The sequence below is a fragment of the Rhipicephalus sanguineus genome, chromosome 1 (genome assembly GCF_013339695.2).
Source record: "Rhipicephalus sanguineus isolate Rsan-2018 chromosome 1, BIME_Rsan_1.4, whole genome shotgun sequence".
NCBI classification, from domain to species: Eukaryota; Metazoa; Arthropoda; class Arachnida; order Ixodida; family Ixodidae; genus Rhipicephalus; species Rhipicephalus sanguineus.
The window spans coordinates 33,460,639-33,478,229 of NC_051176.1; the positions used below are offsets into that span (position 1 = coordinate 33,460,639).

Consider the following 17,591-nt stretch of genomic DNA (forward strand, 5'->3'; position numbering starts at 1 on the left):
AGCTTTTCCATAATGCCGCCATGCCCTCCACTCGTTCCAGTCCAGCGAAGCGCTTTTTGTCGCTATGTTCCGCCTAACCAAAGTCTGCGCCGCCACGTGTGTTTCCATTGTTGAAAGTTTAGCGTGCCGTTGATAGTCTCTCTTATTTGATAGGGAACTGGCGATAACACTTCAAAAAGTGTTTTTTTCTTCGTTCGCAAGCCACCATGGCCAAGCGACGAGTTCCTACTTAATGCAAACACTGAGTTCCTACAGCTATCGGCGCTGCGTGCTGTAAACGGCGTCTTCATGCAAATGATGATTCGTCCGTGAAAAAGTTTGAAAATTCTAAAAAAAACTTGATGCCTCCTAATCGTGCTGCGCAACGTTTTTCGGTGAGTCTCTCGTAAAGCTAAGCCGAAATGCCCGCATAGAACGCGTCTGGCATGATGTGGTGCTACTGCTGCTCGCGCACGTCCAAGCGCTCATCTCGCGTCTTGATTGTGAAAGTAATGTTACGCGGTGGCAAGCCAGCACATCAAGAAATTGAACCACGCAGTCAGCACAAGTCAAGAACAAGTGGCCTCACGCGTCCGAAACGCTGTTGGAACAAGCAGTGTTGTCGTCAATCGACAAAACAAGTCAGTTTCCCCAACTTGCAAAGCATTCCAACTTATTTCCTCCTGCTTGTTGAAAACTACCTGGGGAGCATGCTCAGCATTTGTTCGCAAATCTCGCATTGACGAGCATTGAGTGGCGCTGCCGCGGGACTTTCTCTCTGTTCATAGACTACCTAACTGCGCCGTGTGGTGCCTTCGTTAAGTCCATATTGCAATGCAAAACTGTAAATTAAACAGACCGGATTAGTCGCATTAGTTCTCTGCACTTGCTGAACCCTAAACCATCCTTCCAGGACCCAGCTCTCAGCACCCCCCTCAACAGCGGATCCAAGGGGTGGTGATCAAGGAGGAGGAGGGGGGTGTTCTCTCCCCCTTCCCCCCCCAAAAAAAAATATATAACCGCTGGCACTCCTCCCACCTAAACCGTCGATTGTCCTTTTTCATCTGACCTGTTAGCGGGACGCCATAGTTATTCCCCAACCGCGTGAGTAGCATGGGGACTCGCACCCACCAATCATACCTTGACAACATATTAAGTTAAAAAATTTGCGAACACAGGGTGTCACTAAAGCCAACTTTTCAACAAGCAGACTTGTCTTCCTCACGGCTGCTTTGAAGAACAGCATCCCCCCCCTCCCCCTTCATGCTTGGAATGATCATGCTTGGAGTGTAATCTGGGGCCCACATAGTCAAAAACTAGTTGATGAGCTAGCATGGATTTAACAAATGGCAGCCAGATTTATTTATTCGTGCAACCGGAGGACGCAATCATTGACCGCGTTACTTCTCAGGGCCAACCTTCAGAAGCTGTGTACATGCAGACAAATCGCATGCTTGAAGTTGTTATACCAACTGTATAATGAAAACACTAAACATAGATCCTACTTTGTACTTGTACCCTCCAGCCCGAGTGCCACCACATATCAATCATCCATGTGCTATTTTACCCTATGCCACAAGAATTGATGTACAGTGAAACCTCGTTAATACGTACCTGCCGGGAACGCGGCATAACTACGCACTAAACGGTAGTACGCATTAAACGCCAATACAAATTTGCATCTCCTAGCGGACGCCATATAAGAGTGCCACAGCAAATATTGCCGAAAGTACCCACCGCAAAGCCTTTTCTTTCTTTTCGCCAAAGTGGAGAAAAGATCCTGGCACACTCGCACGACCGCCCGATAGCGCGTAGTGGCGACGCCGAAGAGCATTTCGAAACTATTGCAGGGTCCGGGATACGCGGTCAACGCAGTGAACGACAGCGACAGAACGGACAGTGTCTGCTTTCCGCGGTATATGTGCGTGCGTCTAACCGCGATCTGCTACTAAACGAAAACTGACACAGTTCCAGTGAAACGCGGTACGGCCGCGTGGAGCCGATCGTCTCCCGGCTAGTTGCGTGCAGCGCGTCGCCTACTCTGCTCACGCCGGCCCCGCCACGGTGGTCTAGTGGTTATGGCACTCGATTGCTGACCCGAAGGTCGCGGGATCGAATCCCGGCCGCGGCGGCTGCATTTTCGGTGGAGGCGAAAATGTTTGAGGCCTGTGTACTTAGATTTAGGTGCACGTTAAAGAACCCCAGGTGGTCGAAATTTCCGGAGCCCTCCACTACGGCGTCTCTCATAATCATATGGTGGTTTTGGGACGTTAAACCCCACATATTATTATTACTCTGCTCACGCCGTCACTACCTGGCCGCTTGCTGTGCCACACGCGCGCATTTATCGCGGGAATGTTGTTCGTACCCACTTCGCTCCAGATCGTGCACAGATGCGGCGAGTAGCTTGTTCGGTTAACGCAGCGATGACGAGCTTCATGCAAGCGATGCGCACTCCGCGATGCTCTAGCGGTCCTGGCAGCGGACGGAGGCGCGTTGGGTTGTCGCCTAATAAAAGCGTGCAGTATGGTTACACCCGCGCTACGCTTGCTGTATCGTACACGTGCGTTTAGTGTGATAGCGTCAATGCAGCGAGGTTTCTCGGCCCCCGCGACCCGCAACGCTAACTACGCAACAGCGATCTGCTTTCGCTTCTACAAAGCGGTGCGCGCCTGATGACGGCTTAGTAGCGTTTGCTGTCGGGCTAGTTGGTACATGGCTGAAGTTCTTCGTCCCTGCTCGAGCATTTGTGCCATTAATTCAACTTCAGCCTTGAAGACGGCCGCGCACAACGAAGCGGCAACGATCGGCGGCCCAGCGCGTTCAGGTTGTCGCCTAATAAAAGCGTGCAGTAGGCTTAAAAAGTAGCGCTGCGCCGCGCGTGTGCCCGAGCAGATAGCTGAAGATACTTATTGTGATAAGGCTGTCGGCGATAAGTCATGTCGGCGCGTTCGTCGGTGGCCGCCACCTCGCCTTCGTTCTTTCCCGATGCTTACCCGCAAAGGCGTCGCCGCAATCGCGCGGAAGTCGGAATCGGGGATCGACTGATCTGCGCACTTCTCAAAAAGGCGGAAGACCTTTGGCGGCACATTCTGGCGTCGGGAAGTTGAGCGGCGCAGTAAAATTTTATGGCACAAAAAGTTATCGCGGTATGCAGGGTACGCACTAACCGGTAGGCATAAGGCGAACCACTACGGCTTAAGCGGTCAGCGAATGCATTGGGCTCTATGGGACTCGGTCGGGGATTCGTCGCAACTACGTTTTAACCGTTAGTACGTTTAAAGCGGGTACGTAGTAACGAGGTTCGACTTACTCAAGTTTTCCTTTCTGCCTCGTACAATTATCAACTGGAACAAGCTAAATTCCAGTGTATTCGTTGATTGTGAATCAGCTGAAGTTTTTCAGTGACGTTTGGAACGGACTTGTACATAGAATAGTATATTGGGCTTTCTCACCTCTGTAACAGCCCGTGAGGGCTTACAGTATCATGAATAAATAAATAAATAAAATCACTGTCCCCACTCCTTCAAATAAGCTTACTTTGTACCACTTTTATTTTTTAGATGACTTTTTCTGAATATTTGGGTTGAGCACTTACTCCGGTTCTCCAAAATCCTTAAAAGTGAAAGGAGAATGTCACTCAGTTCTCACGCCTTTAATAATTATTGAGTAGGATGGAGCCCTAGTGAGTTTTGGCGATTATTGAATGCAACATCTACGCAGGCAATTTCAAACGGTATGTTTTCATTTGCAACCAGTTAGTCTTATTTCTTTATTGTTAGACTGCTGGTTTTCTGGTTAGGATTTTTTTTTTCTTTTTGGAGTGACCTTATGACACCTGTCATTCACAGAAACCGTATGTGCCATGCTTGCCTTGTCACCGATGCTTCACTTCAACACACATCTTGTGCAGTGCAGTGAAGCCAGAATGTGATACTCTTTAGTGCTAAGAACCTGATTAATGGCTGCTCTCTGGCTGTTGGCCTTGTCTCCTCGTTTACATTGCAGCAGCATTTCCTATATGCACACTAATAAGAATATTCACCGAAAATATAGACATGTTCTGCTCCAAGGGATCCTAAATTCCATTTTGGCTGCTCCAAACCTGCTCCCAACAACGGTTCCTCCTGCTCCAAAAATTGCTCCAAATCATAAACTGGCTGGACCACCTCTGCATAATGCCCAATAGCCAACATTCCAATTTTTGAGGCAAAACTAAAATAAGTGCCCTATCTCTGCATGGTGAAAGAAGCTGAGTCAGCGAAATGCGTGAACAGCATGACCGTTTCTGTAATTTCTTTGTTCACACGTAACCTCGCTTCGTTGTACATACCAGGTTGGCACCATATGTAGAGCAGATGCTAAATATGAGCTCTTGAAAAAGAAGAACGCTTGCTTTGGCTTTACCAGGTGCTTGCTGAGTGACCTAGAAAATTGATGATTTCAATAGGAATCATTGGGCCTGAAAGGCTTAAGCAAGTGTTTAAAAAATGCGAGGCGGTACAAGCAGTTGTGCCAGGTACCTTCTTACCATTGTTGAGGGCATAGTAGATTGTCTGTTTCTGTTTGAGAAAATTTCAATCAAGAACTTCAGCCGTTTAAATTCCAACCCAGAATTTTGCATTTGTTTGGCCTAACTGAAAGCTAGAATTATCGAATATGTACTGTAGTAGGAAGCTTTTAGTAGAGCTTCTTATTGGGCTTCATTGTTGAGGCATAGTTTTTTTGTGTCACAACTGAAAGGAGACGAAAGACCCATGAACTTGGATGTTTTCTTTCCATTGTGGCATGTGATGCCTTTCTTTCTTCTACCTGTAGTGTGATTATTTATTCTAGTGATGATTGTGATTCCTTGCCAGCACCAAGCAGTGCAGTTCATGCTAGCTGAGATGGCCATGGGTGTGGAGGTGTCACGCCTGGCTTGGATGCGGGCTGCCTTTGAATCGGACCAGGGCCGCCGCAGCAGTTACTACGCATCGATTGCCAAAGCGCTTGCTTCAGATGTTGCGAACAAGTGCGCTACGGATGCAGTGCAAATCTTTGGGGGCAACGGCTTCAACTCTGAATACCCAGTTGAGAAGCTCATGCGCGATGCAAAAATTTACCAGGTGAGTTGGCCATCTGGGCCACTGTAGAGTTCTCGTGGTGCTCACATGGCTAGCATGCCCAAGCAGCCACAGTCTTGCTTGTGGAAAGCAAGCATGATTGTCACACACAGAATGAAGAACAATCTGTTGGTCTTCTTTATTTTTGGAGTTATGGCAGCCTGCTAAGCTAGGAAGTTTCAGTCCTGATGGGAAAGATGTTCAGGGATCCCAAGCCAACCCGAAGCTTCCGAAAGGCTCCAAAACTGAATCTTGGGACTCCTGGACTAGAACATAATACCACGATAGAAATTGTTGGTGCACTCTGCGTAGTTGGCTTATTGTGCGTTGTTCACTTGAAAGTACTGATTAGCCTCAATGTAATGGTCTGTAAAATTGTCACTTTGGTTCATTGAATGAAAACTTTTGTAGCGTTAGCTACACTGGCTTAGCCAAGCCAGTTTCGCGTGGCTCCTCAAGAGCCGTGCTGCGCATGCGCGAGGATCAGTGATGCAGCTGGCGCATCGGAGCCGGCACCTCCCGCACGCGGATAGGTGCAGACCAAAGGATAGGTGCAGACTGATCCTTTCTTCTTATTATGTTTTTTTACACGGCAGCAGAAAATGTCTTAGCCCTCTCAGAACACTTCAGTACTAATAGCCAAAGCAGAGTCTTCAAACTTTCTAAATCGTGATTCAATTTTGTCCAGCCTGATTTTTCTCTTTCTGCTCTTGTAGTAGTTCCCCTAGTATCTGCTCAGATGACGGGCCCGGGTTAAGCTCGACATCGCCACAGAGCATGAACACTGAAGTTGTATGCAACGCTACACAGAGTACACATACATTCGGGGCACAAGTATGGATTGCTGGATTTAAATGTTGAAGTGGGTTTACTAACCTGTGCAAAAAACATGAACAGGTTTGACTGTGGTGATGGAAGGCCAGCTGACGTCCCCACTGAAGAATCGCGATGGGGGCAGGCTGTTTAAGCTTCGGGATGATGACGTTGATGAGGTCCCACGTGTTACCGTCCACATTTCCTTGGCGTAGATTGCCGCATGCGCATGGTGGACTTGAAATGTCGAGGCGTCGATGTTGAAGCATGCTGTGCCTTGATCTGCGCTGATCCTTGCCGCCAGGCCAAGGAGGAAGATCTCTGCAAAAAGCATGAACGGGTTTGAGACTGCGTTGACCGAAGGCCAGCTGACATGCCCACTCAATGTTGACGTTGCGAGGCCTAGCTCCTTTGCAGAGCCCGCCCGCTTGCTCTTTCTGTCCAACATTCATAGGATGTATGATTGCGAGGGCATGCTTGCTTCGACATGACAGACTTGTGTAAATAGACAGTACAGCAACGCTGCCTTGAGTGCAGCAACACGCATGAATGCGTGGAAAAAAAATAAGGAATGCGACCCCAATGCCATCTGTAATATAAAGCGAAGGCACACGAAGGCGCATTAGGGCCTCCAAGATTCGCGTGCACCATCTTGGTGGGTGCGACATGCTGCTGATTGGCGATGCTGACAACTTGCCATACCGGTAACGCAGTGCGCATGGACCGCATTAGAGTTCTCACGCCGAGTATTCTTGTGCACGAGAGTTCTCTGCGAAATGGCCTTGCATCGCAACTGGCGATCTTGCTAATGGTTCGGAAGTGGCCGCTACCTTGCAGAAAGGGCACACTTGAAGCATCACATTAGTTCTGGTCCGAAATAAATATTCTTCATGCCACTGCGAACGAACCGGCGACACAGGCACCACCAACGTTACTAGACAAGGTCGGGCACCACCAGGGGCGTGACGTTGCGCGGCAATCATGCTGCCATAGTCTGCAGCCACCGGCAGTCCGGTTCGGTGCCGAATAAAAATCTACTCAGTGTTACGAACACCAGGCAGTTTCATACGGTAAAATCTCACCATTTTTGACAGAATATGGTGTAAAAGTGAACAAGTACTGGCTAGACCAATTATCCGTGCTACTGAAAACGTCACCATTCCGGTTTCTGCACTCCGGTTTCTGCAAGTCATATTATGTACAAGATTGGATCATGTGTCTTGCAATTTAGTATTGCATGACGGGGAAATCGGTTTCATTAATTGATGTTGAACTCTTGCCCTGGATGTATGTTTGATATACCTCGTCCTGACATGTGGGTTGCGAGTTTTTAGTACACAGTGGAACCCCAGTTATGTGACTTGGAGGGGACCACACAAAACCGTCGCATAATAAGAAAACTAAGAATATAAACGATGCTCACTCCGGCTAAAAAAAAATAGGTACATACCACCTGAATAAGCCTGCGGCACGAACCTTCACTTCTCCAAGGAAGGTACAATAAATTATATTAAAAAATGACAGCCATGCGTTAATGGGCCTTTTCTGGGTCCGAACAGCACTTCTAGCGGGGTTCGGCGATATCGAAACTGGCGGGCCTCCAAAATTGTCCGCCCCGCACTGGTAGACAATCTCAAAGGCCTGCATTCGCACCTTTCTTTGGGGGAAACATACGCAAGTTTGTGACATGAGATGTCGCTTGGTTTTGCACCAGTCATCGCGTTTTGGCCACCAAAAATCATGGCGCGGGCCTCGTCAATGTCGGCACGCATGCGCAGACTACCTACCCGGAAAAGTTCCATTGGAGTAGGCGTAGGTGAACATTTATTGTCACCTTTAGGAAAATATCGAATCTAATGGGCATCTACTTTCTGATAAAACTAGAACAAACATTTTCTCTGCGTACAAACAAAATGGAAATAACGTTGGCAACAGCCTCCCGTCAGAGGCTTCAGATACAGTGTCATTGCCATCACAAAATGGCAACGGACCATATTTTGTTGTGGGTTTGCATAAGATAATTCCGGGCACGACTGCGTCCCGTGTGCATTGTATTTGTTTCCAATGAAGTGCAATTGGTGATGTTCCACTTTTATTATGGATGCTCACGTCACAGGGAAGTTATTTTGCACGTTGAAGATAGCTTCGCCGTGCTCTTTTCACATGCTCATGGCCTGTGACCGTCAGTAGCGCAAACAGAGGGAGAACTTCAGCTGCATGTCGACCAGGAAAGGTTTCCACGGGCCGAAAACGGGAAAATATTCAGACCTCGAGGACGAGCTTGCCGACTAGCTTAAAGGGACACTTAAGGCAAATAACAATTGGTGCTAGGGTGAAAAGCAAATGCTTGAGAATGTCTGAAAGTCTATATTATGCACAGTAGACTCGATAATTCAAACTCGAGGGGACCTCCGAATTTTGTTTGAATGATCACAAGTTCTCATAAACAAGACTCAGGGCAACATACCAACCAGTGTTGTGATGTTTGTTTCTCAGGGCCGCAGCAAGATCATAGACAGCTCTGCATAATTGCCAGTAAAAATTTTAGACATCAGCGATCATACTGATACTCGTGATTATAGAAGGCGTGCACGCGTGTGTAATTAAGGGACGAAATATATTGTGCCCCATGGCTGCTGGTACCCCCTTCCGAATGTTAGGACGCTTTCCACCATTACAGTAGTGTTCTGCGGCGAAGGTAACTTAAAGGAGCGTTTGGCACGCAACTGCCTCGGCTTTTTAAAATTTTTTCTTCCTCGGTCACTATGTGATAGTTGGTGCGCGCGGTTTGGCTAGTTTGGCTGTTTTGTCGGCAGGCAATTGGCTTTATTTGCAACTTTTAGTGACATAAAAACGCAAATTTTCAGCTAGAAGCAATAAAGGCAGCAGATATTTCCAGGCATGGACAAGCAAAATGTCTGAATTAACCGAATTTGTGCTATGGGGTAGTTTGAATTAAGCGGCTTTAAAATACTTTGAAAACATAGCAGGCCAACCAAAAAATTAAGATTTGTTTGAATTAACCGAAAGTATCAATTATCAGAGTTTGAATTATCGAGAGTCTACTGTAAGTGTAGTACACGATTTATGCCACCGGTGGGACATTCTGGAACACAAGCCCGATGACGTAGTAGGGCCTCAGTACATTCGCCATTCAACATAGTTGTATGCAGTCTATGATAACTTAGGTTTTCTTAGATACCATAGAGTGACTTCACTAATGGATTCTGTTGCCATAAAGAACTTACAATTCTATGAAGTCTGAGTGGAGTTACTGGAGGAGGCAAGCGCTTTCTCCTTTTGTTGTCATGAGTGTGCTGGAAGCTGCACAGACGGCGATGGGAAGGAGGTGATGCTCCAGTAAAAAGTTATATCGCTGCATGTCATTGCCTCGAACATTTTTTTTTCTTTGAATACGTTATCGACGACTTCTCCTTCAGACATGCATGGTGCATACACACTGTGGCACCCCGTGGTGCTGCGCCAGCTACACAGCATGAGTCCTTTGAGATCGTTTGCCGGCTAGCCATTCATGAAATAAGTCGAACCTCGTTAATACACGTACCCGCTTTAAGCGTACTAACGGTTAAAACGTAGTTGCGACGAATCCCCGACCGAGTTTCATAGACGTCAGACTCTGGAGTTTCCAAGACGTTGTGGGGATCGAGAGCGTCCTCCTACCTGGCGCCTCGTTCCCCAGCTGCCGCGCGCGTGCCGGCCGCGTAGCCCGGGCGCACTTAGGCACCGGCAATCGCCAAGATGGCGGCCAGGGCGCCTCTTTGTCTGGGCAAGTGTCAGCTCCGTCCCGCGCTGGCATGTCCGGGCACGCTACGCTGGCGTGCTGCGCGGGCCTACGTCACAACGCAGCGCCATTCCCCATTGGGCCGCTGGTGACATCCTCCTCTCCTACGAGCTAAGATGCGCCCGACGATTCGCTCGCGGCCGGAGATGCTCTCAGGCTAGCACGAGAGGTTGACGCGCTGCTCTAGCAGGCGGCTTCTCGTTCGTGTGCTCAACCGCTGCCCTTTGTGTGGTAGTCTTAGCGCCGCTGGCAAGCGTACTCGATCGGTCTTGCGGAGTTCCCCTTACGGCCTGCAAGCCCGTGACTGTCGTACTGTGATGCATCTTGGGTTAATAAACCCGTGTTGTTTGTTGACCTCCTGCCTCGAGTGCCTTTTCTGCGCCGTGCCGGAGAATCGACGAACCTGGCCGTAGCGTCTTTGTTCGCTGCGGCAGTGGAGAACGTCGCGTCTCTTGCCGGTCGCCTCGTAGGGTAAGCGTCTCGCAAACCTATCTCCACAACGTGTGGCGCCACCTGTCGGAGAAGTATTGAGTAGTGCATAGACCGACTCCCTCGCACAGTTTGCTATGGGACCAGGTGCAACTAGTGAGTGCGAAACAACGATTGAGCCTAATATCGCGTGTGTTTGCGCATTTAACACACACAACGAAAGCTGTGAATTGCTCTCCGCTAGTCGGACGCGCCACCGTACCGTCGTGAAGTGCTTGCTGGATCACTCGCCAGAAAGAACGACGGCGAAAACGGCAGCAGACGAGACCCCTCCGCACGCTACGAAGAAACGCCGCAAAAGACGCACTGTTGCGTTGTGAATTGCCACGGACTTTTGTAAAAGACTGAATAACAACGTTCAGTTTTACTGATTTTCATAGTTGTCGTACGAAGAAGGAAGGCGAAAGCGCTGGATACGGGCCGTTGCGAGCGTGTTGGGTAAGCGAAGAGCCCGCGTTCTCCACAGCCGGTCGCATGATAAAGTGTGATAATATGGCTCTGCTGTTGTTTTGCGTAGCCCTGATGGAGAACCGTGGTAACTTTGACTATGAAGCTCAGCAGAGGCTCTGACCGCGGTGCTTGTCGTGTAACACGAAGTGAGCAGCTAGAGGCAGTCTGAAGACGCGTGATACGCACACCGTGACGAGTTCGTCGTCACAACACATCATCGCGGACGTACGTTTTGAAGGCTCAGAGTTCTGGTTCTAACTAGCTAACACGTGCGCCATACAAGTAAATCGCAGAATGTTGGTCGTGACCAGTTCAGGTTTGTTTCGCCCGTGTCCTCCGCGGTTGCCGTAACTATCTCGGAGGCCACGGTTTTACCTTTGGTTGTACCCCGCGAAAGTGGACGCACGTATCCCCATTTGCAGTACACACAAACTGAAGACTACCATCAAGAGACCATTTGAGGATGCGTAATAAAACAGTCCAATGCACGGGAAGCGAGAGATGAATTAACAGAGAATGCAACTGCAAAGGCGAAAATCACCGGGCCCATTCGTCCCTGATGAACGGAATTTTGTACCACTGATCGTAAGATGCATAGCTAAGTAAATTGATCGTGTATGTACTTTATCGCTGTGGCATTACGTATATACCCGATTTTAACGCATTTAGGCGCTAGAGAACGGATGTCGGAGGGCTTTCCTCGAATTCGATGTCGTGTGATGCTCACTTGTACTTGCGAGTTGCAGCGCGCGGGAATAACTAACTTATTTTGCATTGTACTCGCAGTTCGCTTTGATCAGTTTCCTTTGTTTCTGAAGCGTGGATTGGCGGAAGAAGCTTTCCAGGTCCTTGATTTTCAGGAAACGGCGCCTCGACACCAACGAAAGAGGAGGGATATATTGTGGCCTATGCACATTCGCTTGTGGACGGCTCTCTTTGCACTACCCAGTTAGTGCCAGGGCTGCGGTGAGGGCGCTGGTGGCGGTGTTTTTCGCAGCGCCGCGTGGGCAGAGTCTGACGTCTATAGAGCCTAATGCATTCGCTGACCGCTTAAGCCGTAGTGCTTCACCCTACGCCTACCGGTTAGTGCGTACCCTGCGCACCGCGATAACGTTTTGTGCCATAAAATTTTACTGCGCCGCTGAACTTCCCGACGCCACAATGTGCCGCCAAAGGTTTTCAGTCTTTTCGAGAAGTGCGTAGATCGGTCGATCACCGATTCCGACTTCCGCGCGATTGCGGCGATGCCTTTGCGGGTAAGCAACGGGAAAGAACGAAGGTGAGGCGGCCACCGACTAACGCCGACAACCTTATCATAATAAGTATCTTCAGATATCTGCTCGGGCACGCGTGCGGCGCAGCACTACTTTAAGCCTACTGCACGCTTTTAATAAGCGACAACCTGGACGCGCAGGGCCGCCGATCGTTGCCGCCTCGTTGTGCGAGGCCGTGTTCAAGCGCGCGCCGCTTTGTAGAAACGAAAGCAGCTCGCTGTTGCGGAGTTGAGCGTTGCTGGTCGTGGGCGACGAGAAACTTCTTTCCATAGACGCTATCACGCTAAACGCACACGTACGGTACAGCAAGCGTAGCGCTGTTGTAACCATACTGCACGCTTTTATTGGGCGACTGCACGCTTTTATTGGACGACCACCCAAAACGCGCTTCCGTCCGCTGCCAGTGCGCATCGCTTGCAGGAAGTTCGTCATCGCCGCGTTAACCGAACAAGCTCATCTGTGCTCATCGCCGCATCTGTGCACGGTCTGGAGCGAAGTGGGTACGAAGAACACTCCCACGACAAATGCGCGCGTGCGGTACAGCAAGCGGCCCGGCGGCCCGGCAGTGACGCCGTAAGGCGAGAAGGCGACGCGCTGCACGCAACTAGCCAGGAAACGATCGGCTCCACGCAGCCGTACCGCGTTTCTCTGGAACTGTGTCAGTTTTCATTTACTAGCAGATCGCGGTACAGACGCATACACATATATCGCGGAAAGCCGACACTGTCCGTTGTGTCGCTACGTTGGTCACTGCGTATACCGGACCCTGTAATACCGTATTTACTCGCATAATGATCGCACTCGCGTAATGATCGCACCCCTAAATTTTGTCGTCAAAATTCGATTTTTTTTCCCCGCGCAATGATAGCACCCCGAACTTGCCGCAGCGATATGTCGTGTGCCAAGTCTAGCTGATGATCATCATGTTTACCATCTGTCGAATGTTACGTAAGTGGCTCTTCAAGACTCACCAAGTGAACTGCATGCACCAAACGGATTCCTAATTTTTGCCCACCCTTGGCGGAAGCGTGCGGTATTAGGATAGCAGTAAAGACAAATGCCGTAGTTTTCACCACATGCCCGCCATGTGTTTCTACGTCTGTGGCAGCTGAACACGCCCATCTCTGTTTCTGTCCTTTAAACATGGCTATGCTGTTGCCGCAAATTTACCGATTTAAACGAAATAATTCATTATTTCGACGGAAGAAACTGTTTTGGCGCGCATGACGCACTCACGACCTCCATGACTTACGAGAAAAAAGGCGTTCGCTTAGCTCCGCCAGCCGCCATGTTTGCTTTGATCACGTGGTTTTGATATCCCGCAGTGTTAAGGCCCAACCGCATGCATTTTCGAGCGACGGAGACGAGTGACAGGGATTTGCTGTCGCGGAGGGCCATCGATCGCCGTCGCTTGTCGCGTCGCAGGTTTTTGGGAAACCAAAAAAATCGCTTGTCGCCCGGAAGTGAGTGTGACGATTTCCGGCAACATGGCAGCATCACCAATCCTCGCTTCGGTTGCAATTTGCTCTTGATGCTTCCAATCGGCGCGTACTTCAACAAGGAATGCAAGTTATAGACTACCTTCTTTACAGCCCCATCTCACGCGGAGAGTGAGGCAGCGGCCGTATTTTGTCGTTAATTTTGATCGACGGTTCGTTTTGATGTTTCGGTGGTAGCTTGCTGCAATGTCAACATCGTCGTCGTGTGAGGTAGCCCTTCTCCTTGTGAAGCAGCGATGTGAGGCGCTGCGGCTTTTCTTAAACGTTTCATGACAGCAAGAGGAAACGTTGTCGAGATGTGCCTCGTGGGCTTGTTTGAGTGCCGGTTCACGATGGGGCGATACGCGAGTTTCACTGCCGTGTTTAAGTTGAAGGCGGTTGATTGCGCGCTCGAGCATGGCAACTGCGCTGCCGGCAGGCATTTCGGTGTCGACGAAATCTGAATTAGGTATTGGAAAAATCAGCGTGAGAAGCTCATGGCTACCAACAGCACGCGCCGGGCTTTCCGCGAAACCAAAACTGGCAAGAGCAAAACTGTCGCCAACAGCTTCAAGAAGACAGGCGTATCTAACGCGCTCGACAGAACGGAAGATAACCTTCTGTGCGACTGTGATGACACTGCCGGTTCCGACAGGGAATCGAGCGGCGACGACACTAACGCCAGTGACGCTTCAAACTCTGAATGAAAGTTAGGGGGTCAGTGAATAAAAAAAATAAAGGGCAATATGCAATGCATGTAGTTCCTGCGTAATGTGTGCATTTATTACAAAGACTGTACTTTTATTTTTGGTTATGTTCATGATAGCTATCGTAAGAATTCCGATATGCGACTTGTTCGCGTTTTCGGTGCTCAAAATATTTCGCGGAAAATTTACCCCGCGTAATGATCGCACCCCGAAATTTGCGTCAATTTTTTTTTTTTTTTTAAAGTGCGATCATTATGCGAGTAAATACGGTAGTTCCTAAATGCTCCTTGGCGTCGCCACCGCGCGCTATCGGCACTATCGGACGGTCGTGCGAGAGTACCAGAATCTTTTCTCCAGTTTGGGAAAAAGAAAGAAAAGGCTTTGCAGTGGGTACTTTAGGCAATATTTGCTGTGGCACTGTATTTATTTCTTTGCTGGCGGCGATGGCGTATGCGAGGAGATGCAAATTTTTACTTGGTGGTTAATGCGTATTACCGTTTAGTACGTAGTTATGCGGCGTTCCCGGCAGGTACGCATTAACGAGGCTCCACTGTAGGCCATTAACTGTCGTCCATAATTGGTGCTGACTTTGTCAAGGAGAGAGCAGGTGCCTGCTTCGTGCAGTGCAATAATGCCTTGCTTGACATGTTCCCAAAGTCGGCACCATTCTCTGACCATGTTCAAAACGTCTTGCAGGGCCCCTCAAATGCACTTTCAAAAGAAAGTGTAGTTGGGGCATTTTTCGGATGCGCAACCATTATCATAATGTATCCCGCATGCCTTCCCTTTCGTGATGCCTGGCACTTCTAACAACAAATAGCGAGCGTGCGCATTATCAGCATGAAATCGCATTCTCGATGGGAAAGTAGCTAGCGCACAGTTTTCGAGAAAGGAAATGGAAGCAGTCCAGATGACAATTACTGTTGTGGGGCAGAAAGACACCAGATATCCCTTTTTCTTTATCGAGCGTAATATTCATGTTACACAGGCAAAGAAAATTCCAGTTCCATTAACTTCCTAATGCCTTAAAGGGGTCGTCAAAAGAAAACGAAGCTGCCCGGTTGTAATTTTCCCTGCTTCAACAAGGACTAGACATGCCGATTCCGAAATATTTCGGCGCTATGTTCAGTCTATAATTAATGACGCCCGTTTGAAATCGCAGTTTTCTTGGGCTCCTAAACGACTATGCGGCACTACCGGCCGCCATAGGCACTAACATGTGACGTCAAGCTAACAGAAGTTATAAACATAGCGTTAGCTTTCTTTTGCTCTAAAATAATTGATTTATAGGAATCTAGAAAAGAAACAACTAACACAGCAACTTTTGCGCTCCGAGTTGTGTACTGTGCAAGTACAGCACTTGATGTGCTTGCTTCCGCTTTCAAGTACATCCGGGCTCCATCGTGCGTATTCTTGCCTTCTCTTGCATGGTGCAGCATCCCAGTTTTTTCTTTCTGGTTGCGTTAGGTTGTGTTTTACGGTGTGTTTTCGGTGGCTTAGTCCTCAGACAGTGCCGTACAACTTATCGAAGTGGAAACAACGTTCGCTTTCACAAGCTGCCGGCGTGACAATCGAGACGGTATGATGCTACGAATCTCGGCCAACTATGGCTCAGCAAACATCGCTGCGTCACCATGTTTTGTCGACGACAGATACTTTTCATTGACTGACTTAAAGTGACGTCAGCTGTACAGTTGAGGGTCACGTGAGCTGGGAAATCGTAACTGTGATTTTATAGTTATTAAATGAACCCGGATGATGAATTGAGTTGAGGTATAGTATTGAATGGACGGCCAGGATTCCGAATACACGCGTAGTTGAAAATTTTCGGAAAACGTTTCATGACCCCTAAGGCTTAATGCCATTAATGTGATGTCATGTCAAATGTTATCCACTACCTAATGCATTCAACAGAACTCATTAGACTATGAAATGCATACTCTTGATGCCATAGCTTTCACAGAGCAGTATAATTGAAGCATTTGAAATGGTTTCTGTAATGTAAAATATGTGTTATATATGACTTTTAACAACTGACAGGTTATTCCCAAGTTGCACTTGGCAAAATTCAGTTCAGCATTGCAATGGCTTGGACTTGACAGGTGCCATGTTGTGTCTGGGCTCCGAATTCAACATTCAGTGGCTGAAATGACTATGATCAGTTTGTGTTGTAAAAGAGAGCAGCAAACTCATGCTAATGGAACCATAGTTTGCTTATAGTATTTCTGCATTTCACTAACCTTAATGCAGATAATACCATTATAAAAAATGCATGCTTAATCCTTGGTAATATTTCAACATTGCTTAAAAAAGAGAGCAGCAAAATAGTTTGCTTATAGTATTTCTGCATTTCACTAAACTGAATGCAGATAATACGATTATAAAAATGCATGCTTAATCCTTGTTAATATTTCAACATTGCTTGTTTCATAAGCCACTGTTGGTAACATCATCAGCAGGTCAAGTGTCATTAAATTTAGTCGTGCGGCAGTTCCACTGAAGAAAGGGTCATTCAGGAATTAAAGGCCTTAACTGCTGAATGTCATTTCTTGTGCGTGTCTGGCATTGGTATCACAATATAATCGGCTTACTAACCTTGTGGGCTTCCTTACATGGGCTCTTTGCTTTTCTTTTGAGTTGATGAATGTGCATTTCCACCTTGCAGATCTATGAGGGGACGTCCCAGATCCAGCGACTCATTATTGGCCGAGAGCTGCTGGGGAGGTACCAGTGAGCATGTACCAACGAGGACAACCCTTGTGATATAACCTGGCCTAGATTGTTTGACAGATGTACGCTTGGATGCGTGCTTCATATTTAATGTCTATGGGACCTTGACCCATCCACAAGCACACTTGTTTCTGATGAGCTGTGTTCCAGTTTCCAGCAAATTATGTGTGTATTGGTGGAACTTTTAACTTTGGTATCCTTGATGTAAAGGAATAAAAAGGACGTGCCTCATTTCGTGTTCAGAGAAATTTTATTTGACATTCATGTGCTTCACATGTCAAGAACTAACAAGCAGTTTGCTACACTCGTATGTACACAGCAAAAATTACATCAAATTGGAACTTCCCTTAGCAAGCATTTAACCCAACACTAGTATGCTTGAAAAAAAAAAAAAAAGATGTGAAACAAGAAAAGTACGACAGTGAACCTTAAACAAGTGTTCACCGCAATGCTGTTGAGGTTTCTGATGGAAGCACTGTGCGAGCTCAAACATAGCTTGTGATGCTGTAACATCAGCGTTACCGGAGAGCACACACTGAGGACGGAGACGAAGAGAGAACAACACGACACAAGCGCGTGTTGTTCTCTCTTCGTCTCCGTCGTGCGCTCTCCAGTAACGATGAATCGGTACCAACTCGCCCAGTTTTCTGCTTTGTTGTATAATATCAGGTTGAACGTATCAGCTTAGTGTTGATGGCAAGCAGTGGGGCGCTGCCAAAACAGAGCTTTGATATTGATGTTTTTTGTTCCCATGCTAGTGTTAG

General features: G+C 48.0%; 1 protein-coding gene across 2 annotated transcripts in view; it reads left to right on the plus strand.

The window, feature by feature from the left end:
- The window catches only part of LOC119390334 (probable medium-chain specific acyl-CoA dehydrogenase, mitochondrial), a 142,478-nt gene extending 125,420 nt beyond the window's left edge, over nt 1-17,058 (plus strand). For both annotated transcript variants that reach the window (XM_037657960.2, XM_037657954.2), the window contains exons 12-13: nt 4,839-5,087; nt 16,763-17,058. In XM_037657960.2, the coding sequence (XP_037513888.1) occupies nt 4,839-5,087; nt 16,763-16,831 (318 nt within the window). In that variant the 3' untranslated portion in view covers nt 16,832-17,058. The remainder of the gene's footprint in view (nt 1-4,838; nt 5,088-16,762) is intronic.
- The last annotated feature ends 533 nt before the right edge of the window (nt 17,059-17,591 follow it).